The sequence below is a fragment of the Eurosta solidaginis genome, chromosome 3 (assembly GCF_040869045.1).
Source record: "Eurosta solidaginis isolate ZX-2024a chromosome 3, ASM4086904v1, whole genome shotgun sequence".
Taxonomy (NCBI): domain Eukaryota; kingdom Metazoa; phylum Arthropoda; class Insecta; order Diptera; family Tephritidae; genus Eurosta; species Eurosta solidaginis.
The window spans coordinates 68,100,692-68,119,138 of record NC_090321.1 but is presented as its reverse complement, the minus strand read 5'-3'; the positions used below and the strand labels follow the sequence as shown (position 1 = coordinate 68,119,138).

Genomic DNA, 18,447 nt, shown 5'->3' with positions numbered 1-18,447 from the left:
CTGTTATACCTGGTTGATAGAGCTATTGCTCTGCGAAAGTGGATCACAAAGTAATTTTTGGAAAACTCTAAGATCTAGTTTACATATAACGAGATTATGTTCATTTTCGTACTTAACTCCTTTTCTATAATTATATAACTAGATTTCTCATATAAATTTTTTCTCTGGATAATCGGTTATTATGAACAAATTGTAGATGCGGATTTTGTTTTATAGAAAAAGTTTCACCCCTAAAGTGTAATCTCTAATTGGCAGCACAAAATAAAAGAGAAACGTGAAAATTTTACAGAAAATAATCTAGTTTCCAGCGGCGGAGCATATGTAAACGCGGATATTATCTAATTACGATTTTTTGTAAATTATGGCATGTGTAAACGTGGTCTAAGCCGATGATATAATATTTGTTGTTGTCGCAGCGACGATTTATTATTGCTTTTGTTATAGTTTTTATTATGTATTTTTTTCCCTAATATTTGTTTTTTGTTTGTGTTATCTGAACTGTTTACTTTTATTATTTACAAATTCCGTGAGTATTTAATTTTTAATGCATAAACTTTTTTACATTTTGAAAACTTAAACACTATGTAGCGAGCACCGACTTACATTTTCTTGAAATATTCATCACCAATCAGCCCCAAGTGAAAATTTTTTATTAACTTCTTTTCATTAAAGCTTTCTTAGTAATATAGTACGCTGTATTCCTGAATAAAAGATTTAATTTGACGCCCCTTAAATCAATATAAACCATACCTCTCTCTTAATTGCTTTGCACTTTTTTGTGTACAATTTTTGAAAATCAAGTGTTTATAATTCCTACTGTGTAAATCTGTGCAAAACCATCTCGTACACACTGAGAAAATCCAAACCACTCGAACCGTTCCAAATATCTGTTTCCAAACTATTTTACACATAAAATGCCCAAGCTTATCTTCCGTGCTATTAAAATTAAAAACTAAAACTTGTTTTACAACTCCCTAAATCGATGTATTTTGAAATGATTTTCCCTAATCTTTTGCCAAATTTGATTTGGAGACAAACCTGTTACGGAGACTTGGCATTTTCAGTGTAATTTTTCTGTCGAACGAACGCGAATGACACTGAACAAACGCCGAACCCGCTTTGTCTCCAAACCAAATTTGACAAGGAATGATGGAAATTCGTTCCAATATCTTTACATCAATTATATACCTTGTCGGAAAATCAACAATCCCAAAATTCCTTTTCCTCAAACTCCCAAGTTTGTGCAAAGGTGCCATACTTTGTTTGCTTATGTTGCAAAATTTGAAACTTTTTTGTTTATTACTTTTATTTTTTATTTTAGTTTCTTATTCAACTACGGCAGAGTACGGAAATAGTTCGCCAGCGCAAAATATGGCGGTGAGAAATTTGGAGAATGAAGGTAAACAATTTTTGAAAATATGCAAGCGAATTTTTGATGGACATTAAAGCCCCGTCACATAAGCAGTTATTCATATAGATGCATTTAACACAATCTTATGCATTATGAGATTGCACGTATTTTTTATGGAGAACGGCAGATCCAGCGACATCAGCGCCATCTGACATGAAAAAGTAGCCATCCTCCAACTTTTGTAGCAAGCACAGCATAAGAAGAATAATTTGACATTTGATTTGGCTAAGGGCGCTTTCACACTTTGTAAGTGAAATTATTTTTCCGACTGGTTGGTAAATTTTCTAACATTTTTCGCAAATAAAAACTGCAATATAACAATCGAATACGACACAAACTACGTTAGCAAGTATTTTTGTTGTATATGGAGGATGTTTATAACAGTGCTCCATGAAATTTTGTATGTGGATGGGCAAGGCGAAATAAACTTCAATTGCCTGGCATGCATAAGAATGTGTTGAACGCATCTATTTGAAACACTTCATTGTATATCGGCCATTAATTATAGAATTGCCTTCCTTGCTTAATTTTGTTTAATAGATATGCATTTTAAATAGCTCACACCTATGTATGTATAGCCAAGCTTTTTTCTTACAATAACTAAATGCTCTGTTTATATAACTTAAGAATAATATGTGAAATTTTCATGGCGAGAGAAAAATTATACAAAAAATGTCGATAAGAAATAGTTTACAAACGCGTAAATGTCTCTGACTTATTTTCACGTTTATATGAGTACCATGAATAATTAAATACAAATAATAAGTTTAACTCGAAATTTCTCATAAGCTGTCCACCCAAAATCTGAAAATCTGATATCTTGTTTATCAAATTTACGGGGCAAGGTCACCTTCACGACCAAATAAGAGATTTTTAAATGAAAACGGAAAGATTGTTGAGCAAATTCAAAACAATAGCGTTAGTTGTTGTTGTTGTAGCGATAAGGACACTCCCCGAAGGCCTTGGGAAGTGTTATTGATGTTGATGGTCCTTTGCCGGATGCGGATCCGGTTCGTTCCGGTAACAAGCACCATAAAGGTACTAGCCCGACCATCTCGGGAACGATTTGGTATGACCCCATGAAACCTTCTAGGCCATACCGCCCTCCCACCCCCTAGATACATAAGGAACTTGGGATCGCTGTTAAAGAAACAGGTTTCGCCACGAGTAGGTGAAGTTGACAATTGGGTTGGGGAAGCTATATATTGCGCTGGCAACCCCTTGAATCAGTTTGGTATTTTAGTCGCCTCTTACGGCAGGCATACCTACCGCGGGTATATTCTAAGCCCTGTAACCCGCTGGGGTTAGCATACGTTAGTGTATTTATTGAACAATTTTCGGAATTATGGAAAAATAACGTGAGTATAGTCATTTGAATGAAGCCTCTCCAACAGGTCAAGTACAACTGGTGCGCAGTGTTGTAAGTTGTAGTGCTTTTTATTATAAACAGGCCATTAGCTATAGCCTGACGTAGGATTTTGTTAAAATTCTCAATTCTCTGAAAACTGCGAAGGATTCCACAAAAACCCTTTGGAAGAGCTTGGCCTCAAGCGTCAAAAAATCATTTTGCGGATCGGATCGAATTGTTCTAAATTAATAAACTTTGTGTATGCAGCATTTCGAGAAAAAAAAACGAATTTTCAAAAGTTCTAAGTGGCGTAACCCCTTAAGTTTTAATGCTATTTCAAACCACACCTTATGACCTTATGTTGTTGTTGTATTAACGATAAAAACACTCTCCGAAGGTTTTGGGGAGTGTTATCGATGTTGATGGTCCTTTGCCGGATATATATCCGGCACGTTCCGTTAAAAAATACCACTGAGGTACTAGCCCGGCCATCTCGGGAGCGATTAATATGACCACATTAAACCTTGTAGGCCACCCAAGCACCAGTCGCTACCGCGCCTCTCCCGCGACTTTTCTCGCACAAGCATTCGCGTGAGAGAAGATCATACGGTTCTGGCCCTTCACGCCGTGTGCACCGTATGCCAGCACTGTACTTATAGGACTTTGACCTCATTTCTCCATCGACTTCACTTTCCTAAATGCGTGTAGGTAGGAAGACTCCACTGAAGGATGCTTTTGGCGCGCCATGCTGATACATCGCCTACAGAAGACTAAGCGAATCATCTGAGAAGTACCTTAAAACGTTAAGGGAATAATTATTCGAATGTCGATCAAACCCTAAAAATAACAAGTAAGGAAGGTTTAGTTCGGGTGTAACCGAACATTACATACTCAGTTGAGAGCTATGGTGACAACATAAGGGAAAATAACCATGTAGGAAAATGAACCGAGGGAAACCCTGGAATGTGTTTGTATGACATGTCTATCAAATGAAAGGCACTAAAGAGTATTTTATGAGGGAGTGGGCCATAGTTCTATAGGTGGACGCCATTTAGGGATATCGCCATAAAGGTGGATCAGGGTTGACTCTAGAATTTGTTTGCACGATATGGGTATCAAATGAAAGGTGTTAATGAGTATTTTAAAAGGGGGTAATCCTTAGTTCCATAGGTGGACGCCGTTTCGAGATATCGCCATAAAGGTGGACCAGGGGTGACCCTAGAATTTGTTTGTACGATATGGGTATCAAATTAAAGGTATTAATGAGGGTTTTAAAAGGGAGTAGGGCTTAGTTCTATAGGTGGGCGCCTTTTCGAGATATTGCCATAAAGGTGGACCAGGGGTGACTCTAGAATGTGTTTGTACGATATTGGTATCAAATTAAAAGTATTAATGAGAGTTTTAAAAGGGAGTGGTGGTAGTTGTATATGTGAAGGCGTTTTCCAGATATAGACCAAAATGTGGACCAGGGTGACCCAGAACATCATCTGTTGGATACCTCTAATTTATTCATATATGTAATACCTGCCAAGATTTCAAAGGTTTTTTATTTCGCACTGCAGAACTTTTTCATTTTCTTCTACTTAATTTGGTAGGTGTCACAACCATTTTACAAAGTTTTTTCTAAAGTTATATTTCGCGTCAATAAACCAATCCAATTACCATGTTTCATCCCTTTTTTCGTATTTGGTATAGAATTATGGCATTTTTTTCATTTTTCGTAATTTTCGATATCGAAAAAGTGGGCGTGGTCATAGTCGGATTTCGGCCATTTTTTACACCAATACAAAGTGAGTTCAGATAAGTACGTGAACTGAGTTTAGTAAAGATATATCGATTTTTGCTCAAGTTATCGTGTTAACGGCCTAGCGGAAGGACAGACGGTCGACTGTGTATAAAAACTGGGCGTGGCTTCAACCGATTTCGCCCATTTTCACACAAAACAGTTAACGTCATAGAATCTATGCCCCTACCAAATTTCAAAAGGATTGGTAAATTTTTGTTCGACTTATGGCATTAAAAGTATCCTAGACAAATTAAATGAAAAAGGGCAGAGCCACGCCCATTTTGAAATTTTCTTTTATTTTTGTATTTTGTTGCACCATATCCTTACTGGAGTTGAATGTTGACATAATTTGCTTATATACTGTAAAGATATTAAATTTTTTGTTAAAATTTTACTTTAATAAAATTTTTTTTTTAAAGTGGCCGTGGTCCATATATAGTACATATAGTAATAGGAGTAACGTTCCTGCCAAATTTCATCATGATATCTTCAACGACTGCCAAATTACAGCTTGCAAAAGTTTTAAATTACCATCTTTTAAAAGTGGGCGGTGCCACGCCCATTGTCCAAAATTTTACTAATTTTCTATTCCGCGTCATAAGTTCAACCCACCTACCAAGTTTCATCGCTTTATCTGTCTTTGGTAATGAATTATCGCACTTTTTCGGTTTTTCGAAATTTTCGATATCGAAAAAGTGGGCGTGGTTATATTCCGATATCGTTCATTTTAAACAGCGATCTGAGATGAGTGCACAGGAACCTACATACCAAATTTCATCAAGATACCTCAAAATTTACTCAAGTTATCGTGTTAACGGACGGACGGACATGGCTCAATCAAATTTTTTTTCGATCCTGATGACTTTGATATATGGAAGTCTATATCTATCTCGATTCCTTTATACCTGTACAACCAACCGTTATCCAATCAAACTTAATATACTCTGTGAGCTCTGCTCAACTGAGTATAAAAAATAAGTCATACTACCGTCTTTGAAATGTAAAAGGTCAGCAGAGCACAAGGGCGGAAGGCCTAATAATATGCGACACACTAGACAGGCCTTTAAATTGCAATAGGTTGCCCATTACACCCGTTTGGGGTTGTTCTATTTCTCGTAAATTTTTAAAAATAATTTCAGATTGTAATTTGTAAAAGTGACAATGAAATTCGAAACACCAAGGAAAACCGTCTAGATTTTTCACTCCATTAGGCATTCATTGAAGCAAGCAATAATGAGATAATTAAGAATTTTTATTTTGTGTGGAAGATTGAGTCAATAGGAGTTTTAGTATAGAAAACTTTACTAATTGTTTCATTAACTTTCTGTTTGAAATTTCTCTTAAGAAATTAAACTAATAATAATAACAGACACATTTTTTTTATCGAGTCACGCTGAAAGGTTTTGATTTACGACTTAACTTTTGGAACAGTGGTGCTTACAAATGTGATACACGCAAAATGGTAGTAAATTAGACAAGCGTGAAGATACTATAATTAATATATTCGCATTTCATAAACAATTTTTACAATGCGGTATTACTAAGTTCAAAAATATTTATGTTCAAATTACGAGGCCGAATTTACTTAATTTTAGCAAGCCTCTCGGAAATTAATGTTATCTTCGCTGAAATCAATTTTAGCGACTCAGAAATATATTGTAGCTTAGACTTTTCTGAAATGCCGCTGCAAAAGGTATTGTTTTTTAGTATATAATTTTAAAAAATTTAAAAAAAATTTTTTTTTTTTATATTTATTTTGCAATGCTTTTTTAAAAACCTCGTATGTTATATATGTATATAATTAGCACCTTATTTATTTGTATGTATTTACGTTGCTTAATCACAAACTAGTATTCTTTCAATTTAAATTTATTTTATTTTCCTTTTTCAATTTGACCAATTGCATTGCGTAGCTTTTGTTGTTCATAAGTCACGTGGCATCACAACCCTATCATCGTTGCACTCACAACAAAACCAACAACAACAGGAGCCATTGGTTCCCGCACGTTTACGTCAAGCGAAAGAAAAGTCAAATAACGAGACAAAGGCTGATGAGAGAGGTTTGTAAAAATATATATAAAAAATCTGTTGGCATACATACATACACACTTTCCCAAATTGATAAAAATGTATGTGTGCATGTGCGCGATTAAATATTTAATTTTGTTCAAAATTTTTAAGTTCATTTTATTTGCTCAATAAGCTAAGCTTTCTAAACTGCTTTTTCAAATTTTTTGTCTTAAGTTAGTTGTAGTTAACTTTTTGTTTGTAAAGTCGATTTTTTTAATACCGTATACAACTTTTTCACTACTTTTTCTTTCGAAAGTGTTCGCTTAAACTATTATTACTTCTTTTTTGTAATTTATTGAGAGCTTCTTGGTTAGCATATAACAATTTTAAATAAATTATAATTTTTTCAAATATTTTAAACCAGATTCTAAAAATTTTATACTTTGTAGTTAAGTCAGAAAACAACATTTAACAATCTGAACAATTAATTTACATTAGTCAAATAAAATACTTTCTTGTTTTTGCTTATGCCGAAATTCGTTTACACTAAGTATTTTCTTAGATTAGCAATAATTGTATCTTACTCATAGATTGTAATAAGCGTAATTTAAAGCTCTGTGAAGGAGTCAATTAAGCGGTGAAAATATTACTGTTTTATGCTGTGTTCCAAAGGTATAGTTTACAAGTTTACTAGCGCCTAAAAGTATGTTACAATTACAAGCTATTTGGCCAGCGTTCTTTGGCTACTTCTTGTGTATCTAACTTTTAATCATTCAGAATGAGGTCTTATTGATCGACCAGTTCAATTTAGTGAATCAGTTCTTCCTCTTTATTGATTTTTAGGAATATCATTCTTTTTCTATTAGTACATCTTAAAAAAGCGTAGAAAAAATCTGAAGCGTCTTCATGTTAACGTATCAGCTGTGGCCTTAAATCTCTTCAAACAGAGGTCTTACAACAGTGATAGTTGATTGGGGAACAGTTGGCTCGTAAAGTGAACCTTTCGTGGCAAGATCTGCATTTTACCAACACTTTTAGGCTGACGACATAGTGAAAGCGAAAAATGCAAAAGATGTCAGAGTGTCAGAAACGTTTCAAGCTTGTAAAATGTATGAAAATAATAATAATTGCTTCGCGCCTAGCATTACTTATAGCGAGCACTCCTGTCAACCTTAGAAATATTTTGATTCGAATGCCATTTACCGGATACATTGTGATTTCATACAAGTGAAAAATGCTCTATTCCTACATTGCCTTTCCTACCTGTCAACTAATAGCTGACAGGGAGAATGGCTGTTGCGAATAGCCAGAGAATTGAGAAAGTTTTGCGGAAAAAGCAACATCATAATTTTAGAAACAAGTTTTTTCAACAAGAACAAAATTTTTCTAAGTGAGTTAGCACCTCGGCAGTGTTTGGCAAGCACTTCAAGTGTATTTCTGCCATGAAAAGCTCTCAGTAAAAACTCATCTGTCTTGCAGGTGCCGTTCGGAGTGGGCATAAAATAAGTAGTGTCCCGCCAATTTGTAGGAAAAATTAAAAGGAGCACGCCGCAAATTGGAAGAGAAGCTCTGCCTAAAATCTCTTCGGAGGTTATCGCGCTTTGCATTTATTTATAGTTCATAGATAAAATATGTGCAGCCAGTTTTTCAAATATGTAAAAAATGCAATATACCGGTCGTCTATAAAAATGTTTGAAAAACACTGTTTAGCAAATGGTTTAAGTAATCGAACAGCGATTGAACAGGTGATCCAGGCTGTTTATTATTGTGGACGTTTTTTACAAACATTTGTCACTTGTATGAATTCACAATGACCGGATACTATGCTTTACAGTCTTATATCCCATTTTACGTTTTCACATTTAAATACACGTGTTTCGCAAGCTAGTTTATATTAGAGGCGATATTGATGATATTGTGGCGGATGTTGACATCACTATGCTGTTAGTAAATAATCGCAACAAAAAAGCACAGCAAGCAGCCAAACTTATGTACATGCACACACATCACTAGCAGCTCGAAGTGAAGAGATATCTCACACACACACACATGTAGTCATCAGCCGAAGTTGTTACTCACACATACACACGCATATAGCTCAATTACCAAGCGGGAGATGCAACAGTTCTAGAAGGTTAAACGTCTAGACCTTAGTAGAAATATGCGAACGAGACAACAGAGAGTATAAAAGCAGCGCAAGCTGAGAAATGACTAATCAGTTCGATTTAAACACGCTATTAGTTGCGAAGTGAAATATAATTGTGAAATACTCCCAAAGTAATCTAAATAAAGACCAGTTTGCAATACTGAATATTGGAGTTATTTATTCGACAGTTCAGTGATTCGAACATTAGCAGAAGGTACATAATAACCAGGATTTCCCTAAATTCTTTACAATATTTAAGTGTAGCATACTTTTAGACGCATACTCTTTATGGAGAGCAGAACAGCTTCCTTTGTTTCTGTTATTCGATGAGCAGGGCAGTATGCTAGATGTTGAATGTATTGTCAAATCTGAAAAAGCATAATAGAAAGTCTTAATCCAATTGCTGTCAATTTTGTATAAAAAATATTTTTGTGTATCGATATTCAAGAAAACATTGCATTCATTGATCCAATTCCGCACGGATTTCTTGCTAATACTTGCTTTAACTACTTAACGCTTACTAATAGATTTTGCTTAATTTCAGTTCATAAAACTTATAATAAACTTTGTTGTCAATAAAGAAAAACAAAAATAGAACTTGCTTCTTAAAAGCTATTGTATTGAAATGCTTCGTTAGTTCAAAGAAACTTTGTTTTTAACTACTTATGACGTAATTTTTAATTCCCAAAATACAAAACATCACCTTTTTATACGCATTATGTACATATACAAGTATGTATGTACATACTATATTAAAAGTCGAACTCATCATTCCACTAAATTAGGTGATTACGTACCAGCAGGCAGACCCAGCAATTGGGAACAAAATCGGCGTCCCAGTTATGCAGGTAATTATACAAAAAGTATAATGCAAAATTTTTAGAATGAATGTATGTATGTGTATATATGTATATATTTTTTGTATAAGTAAAACTAGGGAGCGGCAAAAATGTGAAAAGATTTTACAAGGTGTTTCAGAAATCAGAAATATTATGCCCAGACCTCCGTGTAGTTCTCTTGCCACACATGCTAGATTGCTTTTTTTCGATGTCGCTTTCGAATACGTTAAAGCGGCTGTTTTAAAAGTACGAAGCTGCAAGTTTGAATATCTTAAAATAAATGAAGGATTGTGTAGCTTAAATAATCGATGGAGGGGGAAACACGGCCACAGTAAGAACGGAGATTGCCAGTATTAATAAGAAACGAACCGCCTCTATCATAAGTATGATGGTCCGAAACCAAAAAATATAAATGCCATTACAAGGTACTTAATGCTGAGGCTAAGTAATAAGATCATTTTCAAGAACACTTTCAGGAAACCAGACGAAAGAGGCTTCTATGCGCGTCAGTTTTCATTCTCCTGTAACCTATAGAAATACTATTTTGGAAGTAACGAACGGGTATTACCTCAACCGCAAGAGCTAGAGGTTCCTTTCGCTTACCGTGTTGGCCAGTATCATACTAATATGCCAGCTATCTGAGAAAGGAATTCACAAAATAAAGAGAGAAGTTGGCAGATAGGCTGACGTCAAATGCATGAACGCAATGCATTTGGCACTGGAAGCTGCAATTTAGTATTGGTACTGGAGGAAATTAGATCGAGGAACTCATTCAACACCTAGTTCACCTGGTAACGAGATCAGAATACCCTGTTTATATATAAACCATCTCCCGCTTCTACTGAAGCTAAAGAGAAAAAATACTTCTGAGAACATCGCCGTCGATAAAAATTATTTTCCGTAACAACGGCGCCCAACATAGGGCACCATATATTATGGGAGTAATGTTGGCTGAAGTAGGCTCTTGCCAACATTGCACTTCTTAGATATAATTCTACCCGATTGTTGATAAATTAGAGGATGGCATTTAGAAATGGATAAGAAACAAAAAATTTACTCAGGCCTACTCATAGTCCACAAGCTCCACCTTTTGGACAAATATACCGCTGGAAGCTACGTTGAAATGCTCCAACAAAATTTTATTTTCTAAATAAGTTTGACTATGATTACGCCAAACTGTATTGAAGATTTGCTTGCGAAAATCGTCCTTTTTTGCCGTTTTCCTAGAATATGACGTGAATGTCACTTTAAGTCCGTTTTATCACGGTAATCACTTAACATCACACATTTTTATATATTTAAGCACGTTACTTGCACTTTAATATTTAAGTAATGCACGCTTTTTTTATTGTCATGGTTTAGTTACTGCCAAACGCAAAAATTTTATTTTTATTTTGCTTTTTTGAATTGCATGGCATTTATATTTTGTAGAAAAATGCATACTAATTTTATTTTTTTGAAACTCAAATGATCTGTACAAATAAACAAAAGCTAAACAATGCTCACTCTTTTTACAATTTGTCTATATTTTTTCATATTTTAGGGCGTCGTTCGCGCAGAAACTCGTCCAGCGAAGATTCTCAACTGACAATTGAGAATTTTGGGGGCTCTCAAGATCAGTTGAATGCTGTGGGACGTTTTGAGCGTGAACGTGAACGGGAAAGAGAACGAAAACTGTCGAACGTTAATGTTGGTAAGCAGAAAACCTTTTTTGTTAAATAAAATAACTATACTAATCTTGAATACCTTTTTGTGTTTATAGAGCCTGCTGTTGCAGTACGCTCTTCCATAGCAGATGCGCGTGGTACTCTGCAACTAGGCTATGATACCGATTCTGGTTCGGAGAAACAAGACCGCGAAACCGAAAAATTTTTAATGAAACGGCATGCAAGGTAACTATATGGCAATCAGAAAAACCTACCTCAACTAACTCGTGTTCCACCATTAAATAAATAAATAAATGTAAGGCGCGATACCCTCCGAAGAGATCTAAGGCCGAGCTTCTCTTCCAATTTGCGTCGTGCTCCTCTTGATTTTCCCTACAAATTGGCCGGACGGGACCTACATGTGTTCCACCATTATTTTATACAATTTACACTCTGATCTTGTATTCTGTTTTCATTTCAGTACTGATAATGTCAATATGAATGCCTCTAATACTCAACTCAATAGCAATTTAAGCACAGTAAGCAGTCCAATACCCACGACACGTAGACAACATCCAATTGAAAAAGACAATATGGAAGACCAATATGCTGAACGCAAGGATAGTAGTACGAATGATTACGATCACACATTAACCAGACGATCCACACAAAGCTCTGGTTCGAGTAAGGTTGAGGCTTGGAATAACAGCAAAATAGGTATGAATTGCAACTAAAGTATAAATTAAGCAAACACACAAATAACATATTTTTCCAATACAGTTCCAGATCCCTATGATGACGATTTACGTACGCTTGAAAATGCTTCCAAATTGTCCAATATACGCATGAAACTTGAAGAAAAACGTTTGCGCATTGAACAAGATAAACGACGTATAGAAATGGCACTATTACGTCATCAAGAAAAGGTATTGAAATCATATATTATTTTTATATAATACATAACTAACATTACTTACTTACATAATCATATACATACACTAATAATTTTGAAGCTTGCACGCGAGGATATGGATGCCTCGTCTGAAGTATTAAAATGGGAGACTTTAAGTAATGATTCAAATCGTACACCAGATTTAGATCCGCTCGACTTGGATAAGTATCAGGTAGTGATTAAGATTTTATTTGTTTGGAAATATTTATGTACTCACAAACATCTGTGCATATGTGCTAACTAACACCTTAATGTATTAACATTTGTTCCATTTTGTTTTACTTTGTAATGCAGCAAAGTTTGGCTATTATGAATATGAATTTGCAGGATATACAACAGGATATTCAAAAGCTAACAGTCCAACAAAATCAAATACAAGCACAACAATTGCAAGCGCAACAACTGATGCACGCACAGCATATGGCCAACATGTTAAATCAGGTAGCATATTCAAGAAAAACAGGAAAAAGTAGTTCGGTTGTAGTTGCGTATTTACATAAATAGAAGTAGTAAGGATATGGATGAGTCAGTAAACAATGTAATAGAATTGGGGAAGGTTATTAATGCTGTGCCAAATTTCCAATAGTAGGAAAAAAATTAAGTATTTAGAATACTAACCTAACCTATAGAATAATAAAAACAAAACCAAAAATCAGAAGTGGAATCTATATAAGAGTTTTTCATCTATGTACGACTGGTTGATGTCCTTAGGAAAATTTAAAACTGCACTTTAGTAAACCGTGTCCTTCTATTAACTAGTCTCATATTATCAATTGGACAATTTGCTTTGGAGCTGAATTGTGAGCAATCGGCTTAACCTAGCAGTTTTCTTTAAATTGTAGAATAATGTTCGTGATTAAGGTTCGAACCAGTCGATTTTTTTACTGGTTTAAAAGATTTACAACGGTCGTTGAAGAGTTTTTCTTTCTTGCTGTTTTTGGTCTGAAATCGCGCGTAGTTATATTGCACTATATGCTATTTGAAGAGATATCAACGCTTATGAAGCTTAGCCTTAACATGACAGCGCCCTTGCGTTTTCAAATTATGTGTTAAAATTTGGAGAATACGACAGCAAAAGTGTCTTGAAAATTGTTGCTACTTTTTTGGTGCGTTGCTTCTTCGATGGCATTGTTACTTTTGTTTTGTCCTTTGTTAATCCCTTGGCTTCAAGTTTGTTAGAACAGTTTGAAGAGATCCGGAAAATAAATCTGTGTTATAATTTTGATGTAGCCCCGATATGAGTTGATATCCGTATGTTTCGTGTAGTCTCTTTTTTTTTCTATCTACATAGTCGAATATTCATGTTTGTTTGCTTCACTAGATTCGAAGGACAGATGGAGCGCTTCCTATAAATATCAGCGTAAAATAGATAGTTTTATTTTTTTTTTTTTTCAGTCATATTCCATGGGCAAGAACTGTCTTCTCGCTGACCTTTCCAAATTTCTACTAGACCAATGCTGAGAAATTCGCGTTACAGGCATAGCCAGCGCCGCTTTTTACTTCTAAATTTAGTTCTCAGTTCAAAGTCATACTTTTTTTACAGAAAGCTTAACAAACTTTAGAACCTATTTTATTTTGACTATGAATACTCGCTATTGATTCTACCTTGATATTTTAAGTTGACATTTTTTTCGCTGTTAACGCTGGTTCTTAAACAGACGAAGTTCTTGAATTTATGTCTGTCTTTGACGACAACAAGAACTTAGCATTGTCGTCACAAATGAAAGTGGCCTAGTAAGTATGTTTTATTAGGAAACCGAACTTTTTTCCGAAGATTTGAACGATTCCTTGCACTCGGGTAGTGCAAATGGAACAACTAAGAAGTGTAAATATTTTTTAAATGTTGCCTTTTAAAATAAATTAGGTGCCACTTAACCCTAAGCGAAATTTTATGTGCAAGTCAAACATTAATTGCTTATTACGTTAAGATTCATTAATGATTTTATAATATAAACTTAATATGCAAAAATAACTGGATAACACAACAATTTATTCATGTATTAATGTATATCTCAGCCACATATACCCCTAAATGCTTACCAGTAAAATGTGCACTTGCAAACTGTATTATTATTTACACTTCTCTAATTGGTTTTTATATTCACTAACATAATTTTTACTCTTCCCTTATCAGCCACCATATGGCTCACAACAACATCTCAGCGACAATTACAGTCAAATGCCAATGCAACACAATTTCGGTTCCACACCACATCTTGCACATTCCTCATTTAATCCGCATGCCAACCTCTACAATTCTCGTCCACCCAGTCGTGATCCCTATCAACAACAACAAATGCCATCAATGCCAATGCAATTCATTAATGAACATGGTCAATATGTGCCTCAACAGCAGCAGCAAGCTATGCCACCAATGATGCAACAACAACCGCATTATATGCAACAACAAAAAATGTACGCTGATAATATGGTTCCTTATAACAACCATATTTATGGTGGTGGCCCACCTCAAGGTCCCCCACAATATGCACCACACCATAATCAAACACCTCCGCAATATATGAATCGTGCTAGTATGTATGATGATTACGGGCGTGATCCAAGTTCACCACAACCAAATCCTATGTATCCACATGAGATGTCACCACAACCAACACACCCGCAACGACGCACGTGGAATCAATCGGTATATGAACAACAACAGCAGCAACAGCAACAACAGTATCAGCAATCACAAGCGCCATTGGTGGATGTGAATGCATGGCAACAACAAAAGCAACGTTCTTGTTTACCAATAGAGGGAAATTACACTTGGAAGAAAACGAATGATATGCAAAATAATCGTGGACGTGAAGGCTTCGTGTTGCATCAAAATGATGGTGGTGGTGAATATCAACATCTCTTCCGATCTTCACCGCAGCACAATAGTGATGGTGGCGGTAGCGGCGTATTCGGTAACGGCGGCGGTTTACAGCGTCAACATTCTATTAGCAATATGCCACTGACAACGAAACAAGCGGCAACGACAGCAGCGTCTTCTTCCAATTCTTCGGGTGGTCAACAATTATCCGACGATATGATGGCACCGCAAAGTATATGTTTTATTGGTGATGAAGATGATGTTGAGGAATTAGAACGTAATATTATCGAATCTATGCAAAATACACGTATTGCGGACTATGCACATCAACAGCAACAACTGCACCAACAGCATTACCAACAACATGGTAGTGATGGCGGCTACGATGGTGGTAATGAAATATTACCACAAAAGGTACATATAACGAGTGGTAATCTTACATACCGTATACCGTCACCGTCCAGACCCGCTGTAAATGCCAATAGTTTTCAGGTAAGACGAATGTTGAATGCAGTAATTGCTTTTAAAACAAAATTATTCCCTTTATAAATGAAAAACATAGATTTGGTAGAAGCTCCAAATCGTGTTGAGTAAAATTTGTAATAGGGTAAAGCAAACCAGATTTTCAAGGAGTACAATCTAGACGAAAGATATGTACGTAGGTAGTTAATTATCCTTTAAAAAATGTTAAAGGACCTTTCTCAAACTTTGATTAAAAAAAAATGTACAACTCCTGTTTGGAAAAACCCCCTATTATCGTTTTCCAAGCGGGATGTATTACATAAGGAGTGAAAATGTCTTGTCCCGATTATGGGGCTCGTAACTGTCTCATTATTTTTAACAACATTCGCTACCAGCTTGTCAAAATTTTTCTAAAAACACTTAGACCCATTTGCAGAACTTTTTAGCTCAAAGTTAATTTTCAAATTTGTCAAAATTATATCAGTTGAACCCATCATGAAAAGTTAAGTGCGCTGGCATCTCAGACCCATTTGCAGAACTTTTTAGCCCAAAGTTAATTTTCAAATTTGTCAAAATTTTATCAGTTCAACCCATCATGAAAAGTTAAGTGCGCTGGCATCGCCTATTGCTCTAAAATAATGAACGTATTCCTTTTCTTTAAAGGTCAAATTTAATCTTTTGTTAGCCAGCATATAGAGTTATTCTCAAAATTGAACGTTGAAGCGATTTTCGGCTGGAGAATAAACAGCCTTGGGAGGTTTTGCTTTAAGGCTGCCCTCCGATTATGGAATAATTATTATCAGTCATCTATATTGTTACGAATATTAGCAAAACTAAGGGGTGCTGCCATCTCTAAGCCGATGCTAAGCAGCGCCTTGCATGCACATCCATAAATCAATCATTATGTATCTACATAAACGAATCAATCATTATGTCCACACATATGTAGGTACACGCAGCTGAGAGCAACGCACAAGCACATGCAGATATCTTATCTGAAATGCTCCTAAAGGTATGCAATTGTGATTGTGGAAGTGTCGCTCACACATACAAGCGCATGGGGTATGATAGAAGCTATAAAAATTATACATATGTAGTTGTAGCTGAGAAATTAATAACTAACTAGTAAGTTCTGGAATTAGAAAAGCCTAGAAATATGCAACGAGGAGGTCGGACAGTATAAAAGGGCGACAACAGTGGAGGCGAGAGATCAGTTTCATTTAAGCTATCAGTCAGTTTGGTTATTAAGCCAGCTAGTTGCAAAGTATAAGTGTTATTGTGAAGTACTTTAATAAAGGCCATTATTCAATATGGGAGTTAATTATTCAACAGTTTAGTGATTCGAACTTAGCAGAAGGTTGCAAATAAGAGGATTTGCAGTAAATTCGTTACAATATTCTAATACAACTTATTTTTTATCAAAATCTTTTATCCCACCAGGATCCACGTGATGCGAAAACTGAAAAAGGCTTTTACATATCATTCGATGATAACCAACCTAAGCGTCCTAAGCCACCTTTGCGTGCGAAACGTTCACCAAAAAAAGAGAAAAGCATGGATAGCACTGATCATCAGATTGTCACTAAAATGGAGCCGCTCAATCGTTCGCATAGCATAAGCGAAGATAACAATCCTATTTATAATGGTAACAGTGGACGGCAATTTGGTGGTAGTGGCGCTGGTGGTAATATGGATGTGGTTAAAAATGGTGGCAATAAAATGAACGAAATTAATACGGCAACGTATAATAAATACACTGATACGCCAATACAACCACTACGCCATGATGAAGCTAATAGCCAAAAATCGTCAACGCAGCAACCACGTTCGCCAGTGCATCAATTTAATGCAGCTGCAACGGCGGCAGCAACACTCTCGTCATCACCTACACGTAATAGTCAACAAAATACGCATGCCGCTGGTATTAGTAGCGGTAGTAGTCAATCGAAAGCCTTGGTCATTGGCACTGATGTGAGCACTTTGGATCGGGTGAGTATGAATGGGGAGAAAATACTTTGATTTCGATTTTTTTAGCGATATAATTTAATGTGCTTGTTGCTAAGAGGGCACTCTGTCCAGTTTTTGCTTGAAGACACCAAATTTATTTTTTTATAATCAGTTTCTTTGAATAAAAGTCGTGATATATATAAAAAATAACAATGCTGAAATGGAATAGAAAGTTCACACCTCTATTTTAAAATTCGGTTAAAGAACGCCCTATCTCAGAGCTTACCCATACATGGGTATGCAGTTAGGGCATTTTTGAGAGAAATTCTGGTGTCAATCCTTCTTACATAGGGCGTTCTTCAAACTGGAGTAAGAGCGTTTTCAACCCGGATGCCAATGTGGGAAGTTGTTGTTGTTGTAGCAGTGCTTTGCCCCATCCAATAGGTGCGACCGATCACAAATTGTCATCAATATCCTCTAACGGGAGTCCAAGGAAACTTGCTATTTCAACAGGGGTTGACCATAATGAGAGGGGTGTTAGAGGCGTTGGTTCTACATTACAATTAAAGATATGGTTGGTGTCATGTGGGGACACATTGCAAGCGGGACATACATTTTGTATGTCGGGGTTGATTCTGGATAGGTAAGAGTTTAACCTGTTACAGTATACAGATCGAAGTTGAGCTAGAGTGACTCTTGTTTCCCTGGGGAGTGTGCGTTCCTCTTCCGCAAGTTTTGGGTACTTTTCTTTGAGTACTAGATTCACCGGGCAATTCCCGGCATAAAGGTCTGACGGCTGTTTGTGGAGTTCTCTGAGCACCTGCTTGTGTTTTTTGACTTCATACGGCTGAGTTCTCAGGTGCCGTATTTCCTCATAATGCTTACGGAGATGACTCCTTAAGCCCCTGGGCGGTGTTGGCTCATCAATCAGATGCCTGTTGGGATTCCCAGGTTTCTGGGTATTTAACAGGAACTGTTTGGTTAGCATCTCATTTCTCTCCCTGATGGGGAGTATTCTCGCCTCATTATGTAGATGGTGTTCTGAGGACATAAGAAGACAGCCCGTGGCGATTATGAGA

The 18,447-nt window shown here is 36.0% G+C and overlaps 1 protein-coding gene across 20 annotated transcripts in view; it reads left to right on the top strand.

Moving 5' to 3' along the window:
• Patronin (calmodulin-regulated spectrin-associated protein patronin) overlaps positions 1–18,447 on the top strand; it is a 108,015-nt gene that overhangs the window by 28,709 nt on the left and 60,859 nt on the right. For 15 of the 20 annotated variants that reach the window (XM_067772163.1, XM_067772162.1, XM_067772173.1 and 12 more), the window contains 11 exons: positions 1,322–1,399; positions 6,459–6,605; positions 9,487–9,549; positions 11,084–11,233; positions 11,303–11,432; positions 11,668–11,903; positions 11,967–12,112; positions 12,200–12,310; positions 12,433–12,579; positions 14,273–15,451; positions 16,862–17,410. In XM_067772163.1, coding sequence (XP_067628264.1) covers positions 1,322–1,399; positions 6,459–6,605; positions 9,487–9,549; positions 11,084–11,233; positions 11,303–11,432; positions 11,668–11,903; positions 11,967–12,112; positions 12,200–12,310; positions 12,433–12,579; positions 14,273–15,451; positions 16,862–17,410 — 2,936 coding nt within the window. The remainder of the gene's footprint in view (positions 1–1,321; positions 1,400–6,458; positions 6,606–9,486; positions 9,550–11,083; positions 11,234–11,302; positions 11,433–11,667; positions 11,904–11,966; positions 12,113–12,199; positions 12,311–12,432; positions 12,580–14,272; positions 15,452–16,861; positions 17,411–18,447) is intronic. The other 5 variants (XM_067772181.1, XM_067772165.1, XM_067772170.1 and 2 more) reach the window with 3 other exon arrangements.